This window comes from Melospiza melodia, chromosome 20 (assembly GCF_035770615.1).
Source record: "Melospiza melodia melodia isolate bMelMel2 chromosome 20, bMelMel2.pri, whole genome shotgun sequence".
NCBI lineage: Eukaryota > Metazoa > Chordata > Aves > Passeriformes > Passerellidae > Melospiza > Melospiza melodia.
In genome coordinates, this window is record NC_086213.1 from 14,757,211 (window position 1) to 14,778,333 (window position 21,123).

At 51.8% G+C, this 21,123-nt stretch overlaps 1 protein-coding gene across 19 annotated transcripts in view; it reads right to left on the reverse strand.

Annotated features, from left to right (window-relative positions):
* The window catches only part of RIMBP2 (RIMS binding protein 2), a 74,981-nt gene that overhangs the window by 7,202 nt on the left and 46,656 nt on the right, over positions 1-21,123 (reverse strand). For 15 of the 19 annotated variants that reach the window (XM_063173262.1, XM_063173249.1, XM_063173248.1 and 12 more), the window contains 10 exons: positions 17,116-17,267; positions 16,361-16,437; positions 15,375-15,484; positions 13,403-14,200; positions 10,596-10,747; positions 9,613-10,074; positions 7,393-7,539; positions 5,959-6,117; positions 1,922-3,394; positions 91-208 (listed from right to left, as the gene is read on the reverse strand). In XM_063173262.1, the coding sequence (XP_063029332.1) occupies positions 91-208; positions 1,922-3,394; positions 5,959-6,117; positions 7,393-7,539; positions 9,613-10,074; positions 10,596-10,747; positions 13,403-14,200; positions 15,375-15,484; positions 16,361-16,437; positions 17,116-17,267 (3,648 nt within the window). The remainder of the gene's footprint in view (positions 1-90; positions 209-1,921; positions 3,395-5,958; positions 6,118-7,392; positions 7,540-9,612; positions 10,075-10,595; positions 10,748-13,402; positions 14,201-15,374; positions 15,485-16,360; positions 16,438-17,115; positions 17,268-21,123) is intronic. The other 4 variants (XM_063173257.1, XM_063173258.1, XM_063173260.1 and 1 more) reach the window with 1 other exon arrangement.

Below are 21,123 nucleotides of genomic sequence, written 5' to 3' on the forward strand. Positions count from 1 at the left end.
CTCCACAAAGACCCCGCTGCTGCTTTCCAATGCTCTCCTCCCCAGGTGTGAGGCTGCAAAGAACAGGAATGCACCATCTGTCCAACTAACCAATGGAGGGCACCAGCAGGGGCCGAGACCTTTGTGGCACTGCACTGCCATGGGAGGACCTTCGCCCCGCATGCTCCACCCTGTCAGGCCGTCCTGCAGAGGCTGGGTTACCTAAAAGCTAAAAACAACAACAGAAAGAACAGGCTCGTCAGTTCGTGCATGGCAACGTCGTGCTTACACGGCTGCACACGGATCGGGTCAATCACAATTGGAAGCACAAGCTCTAAAGGCAACTAAACTTAGCTTTTAACTGAAAGGTTAGCTGAAAAGTGGGCACTGCTGCCTGGCAAACCTGCAAAAGAAAATAAATGGTTCCCTGATTTATGGCAGAGCTTTGTAAACCAGCAGTCGCACGTCAGAACAAAAAGAAAAGAAAAGAATAATTTCTGAAATATTCTTTTGCCTTTGTTGTTGCGGCTAAGGTGGCGTTGGAGTGTCCTGAAGAGTGGCACGGGCAGGCTGAGGGCTGGGCAGGTGGGGCTGCCCTGGCACACCTGGAGTGCCAGCCCTGGAGCTGCAGCAGGAGCCAGGATGGCTCCTGGCCCTGGGCACTGCTCCTGGCCCTGGGCAAGTGCAGGAGGGCTGCAGGCTCCCCCTGGCACAGCTGGCTCTGCTGCCTGGGCACTGCAGGGGCTGTGGGAGCTCTCCTGAGCTCGTCCTGCTGTCACTGGCACCAGCACAGCCCGGTCACTTCTGCTGGGAGGAGCTGTGGGGGCACTCCAGCCCGAGCTGGGAGGCTCCAGGGGCCGCAGCTGACCTCTGCTCTCTGTGGAACAGGTCAGGATGCAGGGAGCACCCTGGGGTGCAGGCAGGGGTGCAGAGCTGGCTCTCCTCTCATGTGGAATGTGTCAGAATTCAGTGTCACCCCGGTGCTGCAGGCAGAGCTGGCCCTGCTCCCTGCAGAACACACCACAATTCAGTGTCACCCTGTGCTGCAGGCAGAGCTGGCTCTGCTCCCTGGGCATGGGTCCCTCCCTCACACCTGGAGGCTCCTCTGGACATGAGTGGGCAGAAATGCAAACAAGGAGGTGCAGAGCAGAGCATCCCTGGCAGGTGTGCATGGCCTGGCTCCCTTGGCAGCAGCTCTGTGCCTGCATTCTCTGCAGAGATGCAGTCTGCAACTTCAAAGGCAAGAAGAGATGGTCTGACAAGGACGGCAGCGTGGTGACAGCGCGGAGATAAGGCAGAAAATGAAAATGATGAAGCTGTGACTCCATAAATCTGGGTCACTGGCACACTGGGGGAGAGTCTTGATTCTTGTCTTGAGATGTTCCATGATAAAGAGCATATCCTGAAAATTCTGGGAATGAGATGAATTAAAACAACATGATGAAATGAATTCCTTGACAATAATTTTAAAAAAAATTAAAAATATGGATGAAACATTTCTCCACTTAAAAATGCAGCTTGTTTTTTTGGGTTTTTTTAGAGCAACATTCAGATGGGCAAAATAAAGAAAAGCAATCTTTTGGAAAAATTATAGTTCAGCTAACCCTTAATTAAAATTTAGATTCAGTTGTCCTTTAATAAAAGCAGCCATTATTGTAATTTGTTCGGGGGGGAAAATCATTGCAAAGCAAATTAATCTGATTTCAGCATGACTCAAAGGAGGACCATAAATGAAAATGCAGAGTAACAAACCAAAATGAATGGGGAAGAAAAAAAAAATGGGGAGAAAATGTAGCAAATGGGTCCAAAGGATTGACTTTAAAAATCAATTTGGGAAAAAAAAATGGAAAAATAACAAAAAAACTGAAGAACAAGAAATAAAGAGAATAAAGAGACCAGACTGATTTGGCAAGCAGATGTTAGAAGAAGATACTTCACACACCAGGGCGTCTTGTGCCTCTCTGAGGGGTGGCTGTGCCAGGGCAGCCGCTGCCCTGGGCTGGGCTGCTCGGGGGAGGCTCCTCCAGCCCCGCTCGTGCTCGGCTCTGCGCGGAGCCCCGGGCGGCTCCAGCTCCCCGAAATCCTCCTCGATGCTGCTCTGCCGGGTCAGCGTCCTCCTGCGCGACAGCGGCGGCCGCGGGCCCCGCCGGCACGGGCACGGGCACGGGCCGGGCTCCTGGGGGGCTCGGACAGAGCGCTGGGGCCGCTCCTCATCGCCGCCCCACTGGGGCCTGGCGTGGGACTGGGGCCGCTCCTCATCGCCGCCACTCCTGTGTCTGACACTCAGCCGGGGCCGCTCTTCATCACCATCCCACTGGGCTCTGACACTGGGCTGGAACGGCTCTTCATCGCTGCTCCTTTGGGCTCTGACACTGTGCTGTGGCCGCTCTTCATCGCTGCTCCTTTGGGCTCTGACACCCAACCGGGGCCGCTCTTCATCGCTGCCCCACTGGGCTCTGACACTGGGCTGGAACGGCTCTTCATTGCTGCCACTCCTGTGTCTGACACCCAACCGGGGCCGCTCTTCATCGCTGCCCCACTGGGCTCTGACACTGTGCTGTGACCGCTCTTCCTCACTGCTACGCCTGTGTCTGAAACTGGGCCGGGGCTCCTCTTCCTCACTGCCACTCCTGTGTCTGACACCCAACCGGGGCCGCTCTTCATTGCTGCTCCTCTGGGCTCTGACACCACGCCGGGGCCGCTCTTCATCACTGCTCCTTTGGGGTCTGCCACCAAGCCAGGGTTGCTCTTCATCACTGCTCCTTTGGGGTCTGAAATTGTGCTTGGACCACTCTTCATCACTGCCCCACTGGGGTCTGCCACCAAACCGGGACCACTCCTCATCGCTGCTCCTCTGGTGTCTGAAACTGTGCTGGGACCGCTCTTCATCGCTGCTCCTTGGGGCTCTGACACTGACCCGGGACCACTCCTCATCACTGCTCCTTTGAGCCCTGACACCAAACCGGGGCCACTCTTCCTCGCTGTCCCTCCTGTGCGTGCCGCCCCACCAGGGCTGCTCCTCATCGCTGCCCCACGGTGCCCGGCCCGGCCGGGGCTCCTCCTCCTCGCTGCCGCAGTCCAGGCCGCTGTCGGGGCTGCGGGACAGGGCCTGGCTGCCCTTCCCTCCTCTGTCCTGCAGCTCCTGCCGCCCCGGCCCTGCCCTGGCCCTGCCCGGGCGCCTGGGGCTGTGCTGCTGCTCCTGACGGCACGGCCTGCCCGCCCGGGGGCCTCTAGCTATTCTGGGGTTCTTTCTATAGGGCATACCTAAACCCTGCTTGTACAGCACTTCGGGGTATTCACCGTCCTCTTCAGCCACCTCTGGGATACTGAAAAGCCTTTTACTGTGCCGTGTCTGCTGGGGAAAGCCAGGCTGTTCCACAAAAGTGGCTTCAGTGGTCTTATTCTTATCGTACTCCTTAAGATTATGTAATGTCAAAAACCAGACAGGGAACAAAGAGTGTGTGACAAAAATAAAATGGGAGGGAAAAGGGAGAAAAGAAAAATAAAGACAGAATTAGTTTTAGAGCAATGGCAAACGTAAGACATGCAGCTTATATTATGAAAAGGATGTCATGCTTTGAATGAGGATCTGTGAAAAATAAAGACATGATTAAGAAGTTGCTGGGTGCCAGGTACAACATGAGAGGGCAGTGCAAACAACTGAGGGATGCTCTTAACAGGAATAAACTCATGCATTGGAAACGGAGTCATGGAAGCCACGTACAGGGTCCAGCATGGGGGATGAGAATGGCACTAAAACTCCTTCCTGCCCCGTGCCAAGCTGCTCTCTGATCCCTCTGTAACCAGAACCGACAGCAGAGAATGACAGCTCTGCCCCAGCAGGCTGCCTTGCTTTGCATCTCCTAAAGCATAGTTCTATGTAAGCAGTAAATACCTTCAGTCTCCTGGCAGAGGAGAGCTATTCCACAGCCCTCATTAAGGGAGTTCTGGTTTCCTCCCTAAAATTCTGAAAAACCTGCAGCATTTTTAAAGCTTGGCTCCCAGGGAAAGCCCCCAGGGACACAGGCTGATGTCTCTCTGATGTCACCTGGTCTGCGCTGCCACCAAACCTCATCATGGTCTTGTACCTGCTCCATAAAACCAGTGCTTGAACATCAGCCTGGGAGCCCAAGGAAAAGTCTCTGTTTGTGCCAGAAGCAGGTAAAAACGATCCCAGCCTGGGTAAAAGCAGCATTCTGGACATGCAGACACATTCAGCAATTTTCCTATTCCATTTCCACAAAGCACTGGGAGTGTCCTGGCTGGGCTCTGGGAGAGGGAAGGGAGCACAGGGCAGGAGCTGCTGGCTCTGGCTGCCAGGATTACTGATCCTGCATCAGAGATCATCTCTCCTTGTGCCTAATGCCCGGATCAGGGGCACCTCTGGGCTCAGGAGCACCCAGAAATAACAACAGATCCTGCTGGAGATGTCAGCAGCATCTCCCTCCGAGCACTCTGAGCTCAGCTGCCGTTTGGACTTTGTCCCTTCCAGGCAGAGGGAACTTCCCAAGTCACTTTAGACTGTCTCACCTATTTCCTTTGTTTTTAAAGTGTGTGTAACACCTGTGAAACTTGAGATAAAGCACCACAGAAGTGAACAAAAGGTGAGTAAGCATGAACCACATCGAGAGAAGCCTGCAAACCTTAGCAGGTCAAAAACGATCTCCCACACCAGTTAAAGCTCTGGAACTTTCTCAGTATCCACACTGGTAATACTAATTTAAATCCAAGGGTTAAATACACCTTCTGATGCATACAGAACAAGAACAGTCTGGGGATCATTCTTTTTGCCAGGGAAGGGGACACAATGGGCATGCAGAAGGATTTTGGTTTCAGCCTTTCTGCTGGTGCAGCAATACAAACAATGGTAATTTCTTACTTTGAAAAAGAACCTGTCTCACTGCAGAGAGTACCAGAATAAAAGGACTGAACTCACAGCACATGAAAGCAGTCATAGCAATGGTCAGAATTCTTATAGGCATGACAAAGTAGTACTGACTTTAGTTAAATAACTATCTACTGAGGAAAGTCTTAACCTGTGAGTTTGTGCTTTCTAAGAAAACCCAGTTTGTGCAATTACTACACACACAAAGCAAATACAATTCACATGTACAAATATAATACGGCAAATATATATTCAGTACCGGGCGTGTTCGGTGTTCTGCTTTTGCTTTAGTTGTTATATTGAAGTTTCTTTCATGATGAATATTCCTGCACTAAAGCAATATTTCTGGAATGTATTTCCTACTCTCTCTGGTGATTCCCTAAAGTTCAGAGCACAAGGAGTTCTGATAAAGCATTGATCAAACAAAGCTGAAACAACTCCCTTTCCCACAGGAAGGCTTCAAGCCTGTGGAAGGGATGGGACCAGCACTGGGTACATGGACAGATCACTCACACAGGAAAAACAGAAGTCGTTTTGTAAGTATTTACAAATCTCCTTGCTCAGAAACAACTCATTTTTTGGGGTGGCACATGCAGTATATCCTCACAGAGACAGGGGGAGTCCCCAGATGCAGAACAGAAATTGCAAGGGCAACGATCACATACAGGAAAACAGTCTGTTAAAAGTTTATCTATCAAACAATGAAAAAAAAAAAACCTAAGGTAATAAATGCATTAAAGCAGCCCACCTCTACCTTCTAGCAGAGTAGGCTTTAGTGTCTGCAGGCTCTGGGGTGGGCTGCAGGAGCCCCAAGGCAGCACCCAGGGGTGCCCAGGCTCTGGGGTGGCTGCAGGAGTTCTCAGGGGTGCCCAGGCTCACTGGGGTGGTTACAGCTGCACCCAGGGGTGCCCAGGCTCTGGGGTGGCTGCAGGAGCTCTCAGGGGTGCCCAGGCTCACTGGGGTGGTTACAGCTGCACCCAGGGGTGCCCAGGCTCACAGGGGTGGCTGCAGGAGCTCTCAGGGGTGCCCAGGCTCTGGGGTGGCTCTCAGGCTGCACCCAGGGGTGCCCAGGGTGCCCAGGGTGCCAGGCTCACCTTGAGCGTGCCGTGCGAGCCCAGGCTCAGGCGCCGCCGCCCGCCCTCCTCCAGCTGCATCTCGGAGTAGAGCTCCTCCTCATCCTCCTCCAGGATGTCGGACAGGTCCGAGCCGCGGCTGCTCTCCGTGTGGTACTCGTCCCCCAGGCAGTAGTGAGCCTGGCAGGGCACAGAGAGCTCTGCTCAGGCTGCTAATCCTGCTGAGCCCCAGCGGCACAGAGGAGCCGCCACAGCCACAGCCCGGCGGGCGCTGCTCTGCTGGGCACGGCCCAAGGAAACTCTGTTTGCCAGTTATGATCGTAAGGCAAGAAATCCAGTCTCAATCCCATGGAAATTCTGTTTGCCCAGTTATGATCATAAGGCAAGAAATCCAGTCTCAATCCCATGGAAATTCTGTTTGCCAGTTATGATCGTAAGGCAAGAAATCCAGTCTCAATCCCATGGAAATTCTGTTTGCCAGTTATGATCGTAAGGCAAGAAATCCAGTCTCAATCCCATGGAAACTCTGTTTGCCAGTTATGATCGTAAGGCAAGAAATCCAGTCTCAATCCCATGGAAATTCTGTTTGCCCAGATATGATCATAAGGCAAGAAATCCAGTCTCAATCCCAAGGAAATTCTGTTTGCCCACTTATGATCATAATTCCAGAAATCCAGTCTCAATCCCTGTGGAAATTCTGTGGAAATTCTGTTTTGCCCATTTATCATCCTAATTCCAGAAATCCAGTCTCAATCCCAGGTGATACAATAAAGGACCTCTCCATTCACAGCACCAAATCCAGTTTTAGTCTTGATTAAATTCCCCTCATTAAAGAGGTCCTTCATGCATCAATGGGCTTGCTGACCAAACTGTAAAAGCCTGAGGATAATTCACATATCATCTGTTCTTTGCAGCTGTTTGTTACATCACATTAGAATTTCAAAGTGGTCAGCATTTAATTCTAGCAGCATATTGCCACCATGGTGGACCCTCAAGACAGGAAGTCAGGTGTTTGGCTAAAGTATTTTAAACTATGCCAAGACATAAAAAACCCATCTCTTTTCTAGACTTTATATCTCTCTTGAAAGAAATGTAATAAATTATTTAACAGTTGTTTTCAGTGGGATCAGACTAAAAGCTGCGCAAAACACAAGGAACAGGAGCATCCCTGCCCATGGCTCAGCCTCACCTGTGTCCCAGCCTGTGTCACCACCTGTGTCACTGTGTCCCAGCCTGTGTCCCAGCCTGTGTCCCAGCCTGTGTCCCAGCCTGTGTCACTGTGTCACCTCTGTCACTGTGTCCCAGCCTGTGTCACCACCTGTGTCACTGTGTCACCTGTGTCACTGTGTCCCAGCCCGTGTCCCCAGCCCAGCCCTGGAGTGCCGTGCCAGAGCTGCCCTCCAGCAATCCCTCTGCTCCTGCTCAGCCCCCGGCACAGCCAGGCCAGCCCCTCACCTGCTTGCCCAGCTCGGACTCCTTCAGGAACTCATCCACCGAGGCTCCCCTCCGCTTCACCCGGGGCGAGTCGTAGCCATCCTCCTCCTCCTCGTCCGAGTACGGGGCTGCGCTGCTCCTCTCGCTGAAAACGCTCCTCCTCTCCATCTGGGGGACAGCAGAGGGACACTGGGGACATTGGGGACACTGCCAGGGCCATCGATACACATATAAATGCTCCTCCTCTCCATCTGGGGGACAGCAGAGGGACACTGGGGACATTGGGGACACTGCCAGGGCCATCGATACACATATAAATGCTCCTCCTCTCCATCTGGGGGACAGCAGAGGGACACTGGGGACACTGCCCTGTGCCCAGGGACACTACCCTGCACCCACAAACACAAATACAAACGCCCCTCCTCTCCATCTGGGGGACAGCAGAGGGACACTGCCAGGGACACTGCCCTGCACTCAGGGACACAAACACCAGCATAAACTCTCCTCCTCACCATCTGTGGGAGGACAGAGAGCAGGGACACTGCTCCTGCACCAGGGACACAAATACCAATACAAAGACTCAAGCACACAACATTTAAAAGCTCTCACGGTTTAAAGCACTGTCAGTTCCCCCTGGCTGGAACCCTTGAGGAGTTTTCAAGAAGTTTTTGCCTGTTTTATTACTCTCACTCTTAAATAATGACTTGATGTGTTTGTCAGCTGAGCTGCCAGCTCTCCTGCCTGTTCCACTTCCCAAAATTCCCAGTCCTGCACCCAGAGGCTGCCAGCAGACACTCTCCTTTCCCTGGCAGAGCAGTGGATGCTCAATCACAGCAGCCCTTGAGGCCCCAGTACTAAAATGCCTCAGCTGAGGCCGTGGCTGGTGCTGGGCTCTGAGAGCCCCTGGGCTCAGCACTGCTGCTGCTCTGGTGACAGAGCCCCTCAGGCACCTGCAGGCAGGGCAGGCTCTCAGCTCCTCCCGCAGCACTTACCGCGAGTGAAGGACTGGTACCACGGGGGACCAAACGCGACAAACATCCCTGGCAGGACTGCATTTAATTTAGAATCAATTTGTCTGTAAACTTCTGTCCAGATTCCTGAATAAATCATTTCAGGCATCACTTAAACTAATGTAACCAAACGTGGTTCAGAGCACATGTCGTGTCAGCAATTCTCCAAACCAGAAAAAGGATTTCTGTTCTCTTTCCCTGTGTGGTTCTTAAATCAACTTTCACCTCCTAGGGCCAAAGAAACCAATTGCCTTTTCTCCCTCTATTCCATCCCAGTGTTATTTATAAACAAAAGGAAGATACATACAGATGCATACATATGTGTTTATCAGACCTATTCTTAGTGATCCAGAATTATTCAGGTTCTCAAAAGCTGGCTCGATTTACCCACTGGATCAAATGCATCCCAAAACAGCCAATCATGGCTGTTAAGACATGTGTGAACTGTCCAAATTAATGGAGCTATTTTGGAGATACAACGGGAGACTAAAAACTGGACATAACTGATGACTGCCGGATGAAGCACCACAAAAATCTGTGGGTGACACTTGCAAGAATTAACAGACAGTTGTGAGCAGCTCGTGATGAGAAAGTAACTGCCCAGGGCCCTGGGGGTATTTCAATATTGCATATTTGTGTGGAACACCCACAGCACGTTGTCAGCGCACATCCACATCAGCTGCACTGAGCCCAGAGCCCCAGTGTGGGATTTAAATCAACTGGCAAAGACCCGAGCCAGTGCACAGCCTTGGGTCACGGTGGTCCCAAAGCAGGGGTGTCCCTGGGCAGTGACACTGCTGGCAGCTCCAGGAGGAGCTGGAGGCAAAAGCAGCTGCAAACTTGAGTGACAAGGCAGCACTGAGAAGGGGAAAATGTACAAAATTCCCTGTAGATCCACAACAGCAGACACAGGAGGGCTCCATCAGCCCAGAATTCCAGCACTCTGCTTCTCAAGCTGTGGCTCTTCAGAGCTGAGGGATAATTACTCACCCCTTGAGGGACATGATGAGCAATCTTTGGTGGCAAGTGCCACAGCGGACAGACCAGCCCAGAAAAGCCCTAATGGCAGGTGTCACAGTGAAGGTACCAGAAAAGCCCCAGTGGTGCCCCAGAGCCCAGCCCAGCCCAGCAGAGCCCCAGTGCAGGTGCCACAGAGAACAAACCAGCCCAGAAAAGCCCCAGTGGTGCCCCAGAGCCCAGCCCAGCCCAGCCCAGCCGGGTTTGCCTTTACCCTGTTGCTCTCGGCCACCCTCTGCGCAGCTTCCCTCGCCATGGCTTTAGCGACGGTGTGGGGCACCGGGGTGCCTTGAGGCTGGGGCAGGATCCTGTTGGGGGACGGAGACCTCCTGCCCTGGAGGGGGCCGTGGAAGGCGGGGGGCTCCAGCATGTGTCCGTGCCCGGGGGACACCGAGCGAGTCTGCTCCCAGGACTCATCCCGCTTGAAATGCGGCCCGAAATGTTCTTCTTTGGTTTCTGGGGCTCCGGCACTTGCTAATGGCTTGGCTTTGGGAGCAGCGCGGGGCTGGGGGGGCGGAGGCACCAGGAGCTCGGGGGGAATGGCAGCAGGGGCAGAGTCCAGGGACTCGCCCTGCACCGAGAGCGTCCGCACGGTGAGCTCGCGGGCGTCCAGGGCGCGCAGCCGCGGCAGCTCCAGCGCCGTGCCCTCTGCGGCGGGGAGGGACACCTCAGAGACCTGGGGACAGACAGACAGACAGACAGAGCGGGGTTACACATCAGCACTGTGCCCTCTGCGGCGGGGAGGGACACCTCGGACACCTGCGGACAGACAGACAGAGCGGGGTTACACATCAGTGCCGTGCCCTCTGCGGCGGGGAGGGACACCTCAGAGACCTGGGGACAGACAGACAGACACTGTGAGCACAGACACATGTCAGCGCCGTGCCCTCTGCGGTGGGGAGGGACACCTCAGAGACCTGCGGACAGACAGACAGACACTGTGAGCACAGACAAGTGTCAGCGCCTTCTCAGAACATGGAGTCAGACTCATCATTCCTCCCTACACGGGGGGACCCAGGAAACACCCCACATCCCTGGCAGCAGGACACCAGCAGAGGTGACAGAGGTGACAGAAGTGGCAGAGGGGACAGAGTGACAGAGGTGACAGTGGTGACAGAGGGGACAGAGGTTACAGGGGTGGCAGAGTGACAGGGGTGACAGGGTGACAGAGGGACAGAGGCGACAGAGGGGACTCACCCGCTGCCCTTTGGCATAGACCGCGTAGCCTGTGACGGTGGCACCGTGGGACGTCCCCGTGGCTGACAGCGCTGGGGGCTTCCAGCACACCTGGAGCGTCCCTGGGGCGCTCCCTGCCCGCACACACAGCTCCTGAGGTGGGGCTGGGGGACCTAGGAGAGAGGGGGCTGGTCAGATGGAGCCCGGGGCAGAGCGGCCGGGCTGCACCTGGGGCTGCAGCATGTTCCACAGCTGGGACAGCACAGCTGGGAATGCAGCACATTCCACAGCTGGGACAGCACAGCTGGGAATGCAGCACATTCCACAGCTGGATACAGCACAGCTGGGGCTGCAGTACGTTCCACAGCTGGATACAGCACAGCTGGGGCTGCAGTACGTTCCACAGCTGGACACAGCACAGCTGGGAATGCAGCACGTTCCACAGTTGGGAATGCAGCACAGCTGGGGCTGCAGCACGTTCCACAGCTGGATACAGCACAGCTGGGGCTGCAGCACATTCCACAGCTGGATACAGCACAGCTGGGGCTGCAGCACGTTCCACAGCTGGATACAGCACAGCTGGGGCTGCAGCACGTTCCACAGCTGGGACAGCACAGCTGGGGCTGCAGCACGTTCCACAGCTGGGGCTGCACAGCTGGGGCTGCAGCACGTTCCACAGCTGGGACAGCACAGCTGAGCTCGGCCCTGCCTCTGCGCTGAGTCAGAAACACACCCAGCACCTCTGAAGGCATTCAGTGTGTGTCAGTGTGACAGCACACCAAATACCTCCTTAATTAACAGGCAGTACCCTGCTATAAATAGCCCTGCTTTGGCCAGAAAGCCAGAGTAAAAATATCACAGAGATTATTGGCTCATGAATTTTTCAAGCATCCTGTTGTGCTAATTGAAGCAGCCAGCCCTGAGCAGAGGCTGCTGCTGCTGCAGCAGGGCTGGGCTGCAGCCACCTCTGCAGGGCACAGCACAGAGCCTGCAGCTGAGACTGCTTCTCCCAGCAAACCAAACACAACCAGATCTGTTCATCCACCAAAAAGGCTGCAAATAATTCAGCTGTGCTTGATACAGGTGCAAATATCACGCCAGACCCCTGGGAAACTGCCAGTGCATTTCACTGCTTTGCTGCCACTGAATTTGTCCTCTAGTGGAGTGGAAATGAAACCACGGTCATGCTCAGGACAGCACAGGCACAACAGGAAGGTTTTGCTCATACCACCCCTGCATCTCTAAGGTATTTTTATCTTGCAAGTTGAGAGTATGCAAATTGACCTAATGCTATTCTTGGCCAAGAGAGATTTTGGTTCAGGATTGAGTTTCAGCTTTCCTGGCCATCCTGTTTTAGTGCCAGCCAGCACTCCCAACACAGCAAGGCTGCTCAGCTTACAGAAAGAATGCGTCTGATCTAACCCAGCATCTTGCCATGACAGTGACATTAATCTGCTCCTGCAGGAGAAGTCACCTTCCTTCCATCCTCCCTCAAGGAAACAATCCCCAGGGTGTCTGTCTCGACCTTCCCAGGCTGTGCAGAGACAGGTTTCATAAACTGCAGTGCCCCAGGCTCAGCACGGCTCCTATTTCCCCTCCCATCATTACATGGGAAATGATTCCTGGTGATTTTCTATGGCCTGAGTCATCAGCATAAATGTTTGCTTTGGAACCCTGCTACACTTTGCTCCTCATGGGGTTTTTTACATAAATTACTCCAAAAGCTGCAGCAGCCCCATTGGTCCCAATCCTGTGCTTATTTCTATCTTTAGATCTGAGCGCCCAAGAGACAGACACTTGTGTTTTTATGTGAGCAATTCCACTGCTTTGATGAGTCGAGATGAGTTCAACTGCATGATGCTCTGTGATGGCAACTCCCATCACTGACTCCAAATTCATCCTTTCCTCTGCTCCAGTGACTCTGCAATCAGGCTTCAGCCCCTAACCACTTCACCAGCTGCTGTTGTGTTTTCTCTACACAGCAGTGAAGAGCTGGCCTGTTTCTCTAGAGGTGCTCCCAGCAGAACGAAGCAGTGGGGAAGGTTTGGGAGCTCCACTGCTCCTCAGCTCTGTGCTGCTCAGCAGGCTCCACAGCCAGAGGGAGGGACAGCACGGCTAGTGCTTGGCCTGGAAAAACCTCACTCAAAGGCCTTTCCTAAAGAGCAAAGCTGAAATGGGTTCAGGCCAGCACCCAGGCAGTGCCTCCCAGCTCCCAGGTGTGAAATGTCCTCTCCTCTCCTCACCCAGGCCAGGGAGGGAGCAGGGTGGATGAATTCCTGCCCCTGCAGGGACTGAGCAAACCCAGCTCAGGATGCTGCTGATGCTCCACCTGCCAGGGCCACTCGTGCCTGAGTGTCCCTCCAGAGGCACCCAGGGTCTGAAATTCTGAATATCTGAGGGGGCTCCTACTTGGCCATGGTTAGATGCCCGTGGGTAGGTCACCTATAAGGAATCTATAAGGAAAGATACTCAGATTATTTCAGGTGCTGCCACACACCTCCAAAATGATGAGATTATGCTTCAAATTCAGTGCTCTCTTTCTGCTCTAGTTTTCAACACTGCTTCAATGTTCTTGAATGATGGCAAATGACTGACAACACTTACCAACACTCCTAATGCAAAAGCCAGGTGGGAAAAGACCTCAGACTTTCCAAAACACAACGAACCTGTTGGCTTTACAAATTCAAACTGTAAAATGAGGTTGATTACACCTTCACAACCAAAATGCACTTACATCCCCTAAATGCTGCGTAGGTTAAAGTATTTCATCTAGTATTTTCAGAGAATTTCAACTGAAGAATTTTGGGGCAGGGAGAAAAATATCAAACCTGCTGGCAACGTAGAAAACTCCACAAAGGCTTCCTTTTTCTCTCGTTGCTCCAAGGGAAGCTGCCAGGGCATCTGGTGGGGCTTTGCCATGACCTTCACTTTGTAGGCCATATTGGGCTTCAAATTAAAAAAATGGTACTTGTAGCTAGCAGCCTTGACAATGTCGAACTCCTCCTCGTTGAGGAAGATGACGTGGCTGTAGTTGCTGTTGGTGGGCAGCCAGGAGAGCTCGGCAGAGATCTGGGTGATGTTGTCCACGCGCAGGTTGGAGGGGGCCACGATGACGTCCTTGCCCACCAGCAAGGTGCACTGCAGCTCGTCGGAGCTGCCCTTGCTGGTGATGCTCTGGATGGATATCCGGTAGGTGCAGGCGGAGGTGTTGAGCTTCTCTATCAGGGCTTTGGTCCTGCTGCCCAGGGCGATGTTCATCCGGACCTCCTTGTCCACCAGCACGTTGTAGCTGCTGACGGTGCCCCAGCCGGGCGGCACCAGCGGCGGCTCCCAGCCCACGATGACGCTCTTGGCCAGCTGCTTGATGAGGGTGATTCTGCGGGGGTAAGGCACAATGTCTTCTCCGATCTCGTCGATGTTGACGTCCAGGGTGCCCGCGCCGTTGCTGAGCGCGCCGCCGGGCTCCGGGAGCGCGGGCGGGCTGAGCTCCAGCTCTGCCTCCAGCGCGGCGCCCGCGCGGTTCAGCGCGTTCTGCTCCTCCACGCTCGACAGCCGCGCCTCGCTGTCCTGCACAAAGTCCACAAAGTTCGAGGGCACCAGCCCCCGCTGCCCGTCCAGAAGCTCTCCTGCAGAGAAAGAGCAGCGCCATTAGAAACCCTGAGGGGAATCTCGGTCTCTGCTGGTCACAGTGACCCTGAGATCTGTCAGAAAGTCTCTTTCCCCAGCCAGGTGCTCCAAGGAGTCAGAGCACTTCATTTCTCAGTCTCAGGGTTGTTCATTGCTCCTTATCTATAAAATTCTTTCTCCTGTCCAGCCAAGGTCCTCTCAGCAAGACAATCAGAGGCACTCTGCCTCCCTCAGGGTGGCGTTATCTTTTTATACTAAAAACTACCTGTACAATATTTACAACTACTTCTCAATACCTATCACCTATGTTAGACAGTGAGCTTCTACTCTAAACCAACCTAAAAGTGCCAACATCACAGCAGAAGATGGAGGCCAAGAAGAAGGAGGAGAAAGGCTGGACATGCCCAAATTCCTCCATCTTGCCCCCCAAACCCCCCATTCCAAAAACCCCAAAAATCTATTTTTTCACCCCGTGATAAATTCACTATCATTCCACTTAAACTGTTGTGGCTTGCAGATCTTCACACAGGGTTGGTAATTTGCTCCATGGGTGACAATCAAAACCACAGGGGTCTTGGGCCCTGTGCCAGAGTCTCTGAGCCCCCTGGCAGGGGTTTGGGCAATCCAGGACAGAAGGATGTCCTGAATTCCAACAGGACAACAGCTCGTCCATGGCAGTGCCCTGAGAGTGGGCAGGATAAGGGGCAGGGGATGAGTGACAGTGCATAAACAACATCCCGGCTTGGGAGCAGAAAGGCTTATTAAGGGAAATACCAGAACTGCCAGTAAGCTTTTTTGTCAACTTCAATCTCGCCAGCAGGAAAAGCTGACACTATAAAATATTTTATAATTAGCTCTGCCTGCAAGGAGCGGCTTTGCTGGTGCAGAAACTCTTTTAATTAACACCGCGGCGATAAAGCCAATTTTAGCACCCGATTTCGGAGCAGTCGGAGGAGAGAATTCGGAGCGTGCCTGACAGAGGAGCTGATTTCAATCTGCATGAATTATCAGGAATTCAGAGGTTCAATAAGAAGTACCTTCATAGAAGCCATCAGATTTCAATGTGCATGAATTATTAGGAATTGAGAGGTTCAATAAGAAGTACCTTCATAGAAGCCATCAGATTTCAATGTGCATGAATTATCAGGAATTGAGAGGTTCAATAAGAAGTACCTTCATAGAAGCCATCCTCGTCCATGTCCCCATACACATAGAGGTACTTCCCTGCCGTGAGAGGCAGCTCGGCCTCGGGGTTCTCGTTGGGTCCATCGAAGGGGTTGTAGCTGTGGGGACAGGCACAGGGATGCTCAGCACAGGGATGCACAGGGATGCTCAGCACAGGGTGACAGTGCTGAGGGATGCACAGGGATGCTCAGCACAGGGATGCACAGTGATGCTCAGCACAGGGATGCAGCTCCACCGAGGGCTGTTCCTCCAGGCAGAGCCTCTGCAGCCCTCCTGAGGCTCCTCCTGATGGGCCTGGGGCTGTCTGTGCCTATGAGGTCCCCTCTGCCCCTAAAGCCACATCCCTTCCTGCAGGATGCACTTAGACACTTATCACTCAGGGCTCTTGATTAACACCGGTCAAATTCTCTTTATTTTCTAGAGTGAATTAAAGCAAACTCAGTTGCGAATTAAAGCAAACTCTTTTCCAGTTACTCTATTCAATTTTATGTTCTTTTCACACCACTTCATTAAACTTCTACAGAGGCAATGTAAAAGAAGACAAAACCAGTGAGCTACATCTAAGAGAAGCTTCTGAGAGACAAAAAGTACTTGTGAAGTACTTAAATCCATATCCATCCTGAAAGAAACTGCTAGCCACTGAAATTTTTATCATGACAGTCCCTCATGCCTGAAATTTTAATGTGCAAAGTCACGGACACCAAATCTCCTCTTGCCTGAGGAAGTAATTGAAAAGAAGAGATTGTGACTCCTTTCTAGAGCAGGAGGTGCCCATTTATTTAATCTGATTTAGACACTGGAGGGATGCAGGGGAGTGGGAGAGCTCAGCCCCCTCTGCCAGCTGGGGCACAGGGACAGGCTCAGCTCTGCATGTAGTAATTCCATGCAATAATTCAGTGTATGGATGGGGGGAGCCAAAGCTGCTGGCGAATGTTCCAGCTGAGTGTGGGGTCTGTGAGGAGAGGGGGCTTTACCTGTAACGGGCAATGCAAAGATGGACTTTCCCAGAATATCTCTGCTTTGAGGTATTGGAATTCTGATCATTATCCATCTGTGGGGGGAGGAGAAAAAAGATAATGTGGTTACAAAAAAAGAAGAATGAGCAGTGTTCCTGACAGGTGATAAGAATCAGTGAACACGCAATATCAAGGAAAAAAGTTAAATTCTAACATGGAGCACAACTGGTTCATTTTGCCTAGAAGGGCAGAATCCACTTAAAACAAATGCTGAATTTAGAATGGGAACAACCAGTGCCATTGCAGAGTATCACTGATTTATTGATTTATTTATTGACTGATTGATTTCAGACTTCCCAGCATTATTTTTTAGATTTAATTCACACATCCCCCCTTGGGTCTGCGTATCTCTAAGGGGAATGGAGCTTAATTTCTGTGAGCTTGCATAAAGTGAGAGTGGATCACATAATTACACTGCAGAAGGCACAAAACGTTCAGCTCCGCAAAAGAGGGCTTGACATTCTCAGCCAGAGATAACTCAAATAAGAGAAAAGAGGAATTAAATTTGACGTTTGCTTCTCCTGTTCCTGGCTGTTAGTTCTGCTTCCCTAAGTCTCCTTGCTAAGCTGCTTTTTCTGTGGCCTCTTCAAAAAGCAGTGAGTGTTTCCACTTTTCAATAATGCTGCTACACAAATATACACAAATATTCCCCCTGGATAATCCTCAGATATGCCCATGGAATTCCCACCACACAAAAATTCGAAAGGACTCACGTCTGAATCAAATCTGCATCTTGGGGTGCCAGATCTGGACTTGGACAGGAAGGTGGGTTTGACAGACAGCTGCTCTGGCTTGTCCCCAGAGACCTGCAGGGGTCTGATGAACTCTGAGATCACACAGCGACTTCCCGAGGGGCTCTCGTGGCCTGCCAGGACACAGCACACACAGTCAGGGCACTGTGCCCTCCTGGAGCATCCCCCGGGCAGGCTGGGCTGGGCACGCTGCAGAGCAGGGCAGCCCTCGGTGCAGCTCCCAGACTGGGGCACATTGGCTGAAATCAACACCAAGGAATGAAACAGCACACAAAGTGCAGGCATCCAGCTCCCAGACTGGGGTACCCTGCTGAAATCAACACCAAGGAATGAAACAGCACACAAAGTGCAGGCATCCAGCTCCCAGACTGGGGCACATTGACTGAAATCAACACCAAGGAACGAAACAACACACAAAGTGCAGGCATCCAGCTCCCAGACTGGGGTACATTGGCTGAAATCAACACCAAGGAACGAAACAACACACAAAGTGCAGGCATCCAGCTCCCAGACTGCGGTACCCTGCTGAAATCAACACCAAGGAACGAAACAACACACAAAGTGCAGGTATCCAGCTCCCAGACTGGGGTACCCTGCTGAAATCAACACCAAGGAATGAAACAACACACAAAGTGCAGGCATCCAGCTCCCAGACTGTGGTACATTAACTGAAATCAACACCAAGGAATGAAACAACACACAAAGTGCAGGCATCCAGCTCCCAGACTGGGGTACCCTGCTGAAATCAACACCAAGGAACGAAACAACACACAAAGTGCAGGCATCCAGCTCCCAGACTGCGGTACCCTGCTGAAATCAACACCAAGGAACGAAACAACACACAAAGTGCAGGTATCCAGCTCCCAGACTGGGGTACCCTGCTGAAATCAACACCAAGGAATGAAACAACACACAAAGTGCAGGCATCCAGCTCACAGACTGGGGTACATTAACTGAAATCAACACCAAGGAATGAAACAACACACAAAGTGCAGGCATCCAGCTCCCAGACTGGGGTACCCTGCTGAAATCAACACCAAGGAACGAAACAACACACAAAGTGCAGGCATCCAGCTCCCAGACTGCGGTACCCTGCTGAAATCAACACCAAGGAACGAAACAACACACAAAGTGCAGGTATCCAGCTCCCAGACTGGGGTACCCTGCTGAAATCAACACCAAGGAATGAAACAACACACAAAGTGCAGGTACCCAGCTCCCAGACTGTGGTACATTAACTGAAATCAACACCAAGGAATGAAACAACACACAAAGTGCAGGTACCCAGCTCCCAGACTGGGGTACCCTGCTGAAATCAACACCAAGGAATGAAACAACACAAAGTGCAGGCATCCAGCTCCCAGACTGCGGTACCCTGCTGAAATCAACACCAAGGAATGAAACAACACAAAGTGCAGGTATCCAGCTCCCAGACTGTGGTACGTTGACTGAAATCAACACCAAGGAATGAAACAACACAAAGTGCAGGTACCCAGCTCCCAGACTGGGGCACATTGACTGAAATCAACACCAAGGAATGAAACAACACAAAGTGCAGGTACCCAGCTCCCAGACTGGGGCACATTGGCTGAAATCAACACCATGGAACAAAACAACACACTAAGTGAAGGCATCTTCATCCAAAGAGCCCAGAGTGAAGTTTCCCCAGTGCAATAATGCACCTCTGTCCCTGGTGTGCCTGGGGAGGCTGAGGGATGCTGTAACACACCCAGCACTGCAGAATTCCTGTGCTTGTCTGGGGACTCTGTCCTCAACTGGCAATCAGAAGCCAGCCATGCATTTCTCTTCTCAAAAAGAGACTGGAATGCTAAGGATGCAGCTGGCAGGATTTCATTTTGCAATGGAAACCCATTTTGTTTGGGTTTTGGCAGGCAGGGAGTGCCAGCAGCACCTGCCTGGTGTTTCCTGGGGGCTCCTCTCTGACACCAAAGCACACTGATCTGATCCCAGGCCATCCCTGCAGCCCCCAAAACATGGAAACTCAGACTGTGCAGAAGGAAACATCCCCAGAAATCCTTCTGGAATATTTTGCTGTGCTTTTTAAAAAGAGGAAAGGCAAACAGAGATTGTACTGCACATTGAGAGCCTCACGAGAAGCTGAACTCTCTTCTCTCCTCCTGCCTCAGGTGGAAACCAGAGGTGAGAGCAGCCAAAGGAACAACACAGCCCAGGCTGGCAGAGGCCAGTAAAGCTGATAAAAGCCACTGGCACGTTTCCCTTTGCTGGTTGAGTCCCCAGAGCAGGAATTGTGACCGAGCTGGGTTTCAGCAGGAGCTGCAGCACGGCACTGGGAGCTGCTGCTGACAGCTCACATGTGCATCCTGCCTCTCGTTAACATAACGAGCCCGTGCTCTAATTACCCAGCCCCTGAGCATGTGTAGGGTCAGCATTTCTTCTCCTGCTCTGCCACAAGTCTGGGCAGCCACGTTCTGCTGCTGGATTTCCAGATTCCCAGTCCAGGTCAGCAGGAATTAGCAGAGGAACCTCTTTGTTCTCACTGCAGAGGAGAAAAAGCTCCAGGAATGCCATCAGAGGGGTTTCTGCTGTGCTCATCAGCCCAATATGATTAATTTTCTCTGCATCACTGTAATTTGCAGCAGGCCAGCTTCAGCACATTGACAGCAGGGAAATACACAGCTCACCACACAAAAGATTAATTACAAGCAGCCCCACTTATGGCAATCCCCAGGCTGGAAAAGGGCACGTTTTTTATTCTTGGAACCTTCCTCACGTCTGTAACAGGGAAGTCCTCCCTGTTCAGGAGCCTTTAGCCAATTCAGCTCCTTCTGTTTGCTGTTAATGTGTTTGCCATCCCAGCCTGCCAGTGCCAAGCCATAAATAATTGGGCCAACTGTGATTATTCACTCACAGGGAGCCTCTGGCTGGCCTCAGACCTCCTGCACCCTGCAGGCTTTGTTTGCAGATTGCTGGCACTGGGTACAGAACGTGGAGGAAGGGTCCAGGGAGATCTAATTTAAATGTTTCAGGACAATGAAATCTGTCCATGCTTGCATTACAGTTAGACGCTCCATTTTATTTATTGCAGTTGCAGATTCCATATGGGCTACCTAAATTATCTAGAAAGACCATTTAAACGAGACTCTTAACTGATGAATAATAAATCTTAAGGCTTCTATATCTGATTGTGACATTATTGTAGGTTTAAAGTGAACTTTTTATGCTCTAATCCATCCTGGCCGGGTTTATTTCATTTCCTGATACATTCAGACATCACCAATTAAGGCAAAGCAGCTGGTCATAAACTGATCTCATTTCCATCATTTGCTTTGCTTTAAAGCTCTCCCTGTGTTCCCTCTTGTGTTCTTTCTTCCCCACACATAATAAAAATAATTCCACTTCTGGTTTGGAGGACTTGCTGTACTCTGCCATCGTTCCTGAGAGAGGGCTGATTTCAGCAATCGGAAATCCTGCCCCTGGCTCAAACACGAGTTTATTGTTATCAGTAAAGTGCATCCACAGGGAGGGTCAGTGGTGCCCAGGCAGTTCCGATGGTCAGACACGAGGGCTGGATTCCAAATCCCACAAAAATCACTGGGTTTGGAGAGAGGGTTCAGGGAGGAAGGCCCTGGAATGCCCTGGGTGCAGAGCTGGCTGTGCTTGCTGAGGTTTCTCTCAGGGGTTACTGGGAGAGCCCAGACTGGCACCTTTGGAAGCTTTTAAAAAGGTTTTTCCATTAGCATAAGAATAAGAATAAATTAGCTTGGAGAGTTTGACTGAGCCCTAAAAGATGTTCAGCTGATTTCCATCTTTCATTAAATCCATCTCAGTGATGCAGGCTGGACCTCCACTGCTGCCTGAAGGACAGCTCAATACCTAATTACCTCTCCTTTTAAATTAATTGTTGTGTGATTCACATGGAATAACACACAGTTAAACCTGTGATTCACATGGAATAGCACACAATATAATGTGTGATTCACATGGAAT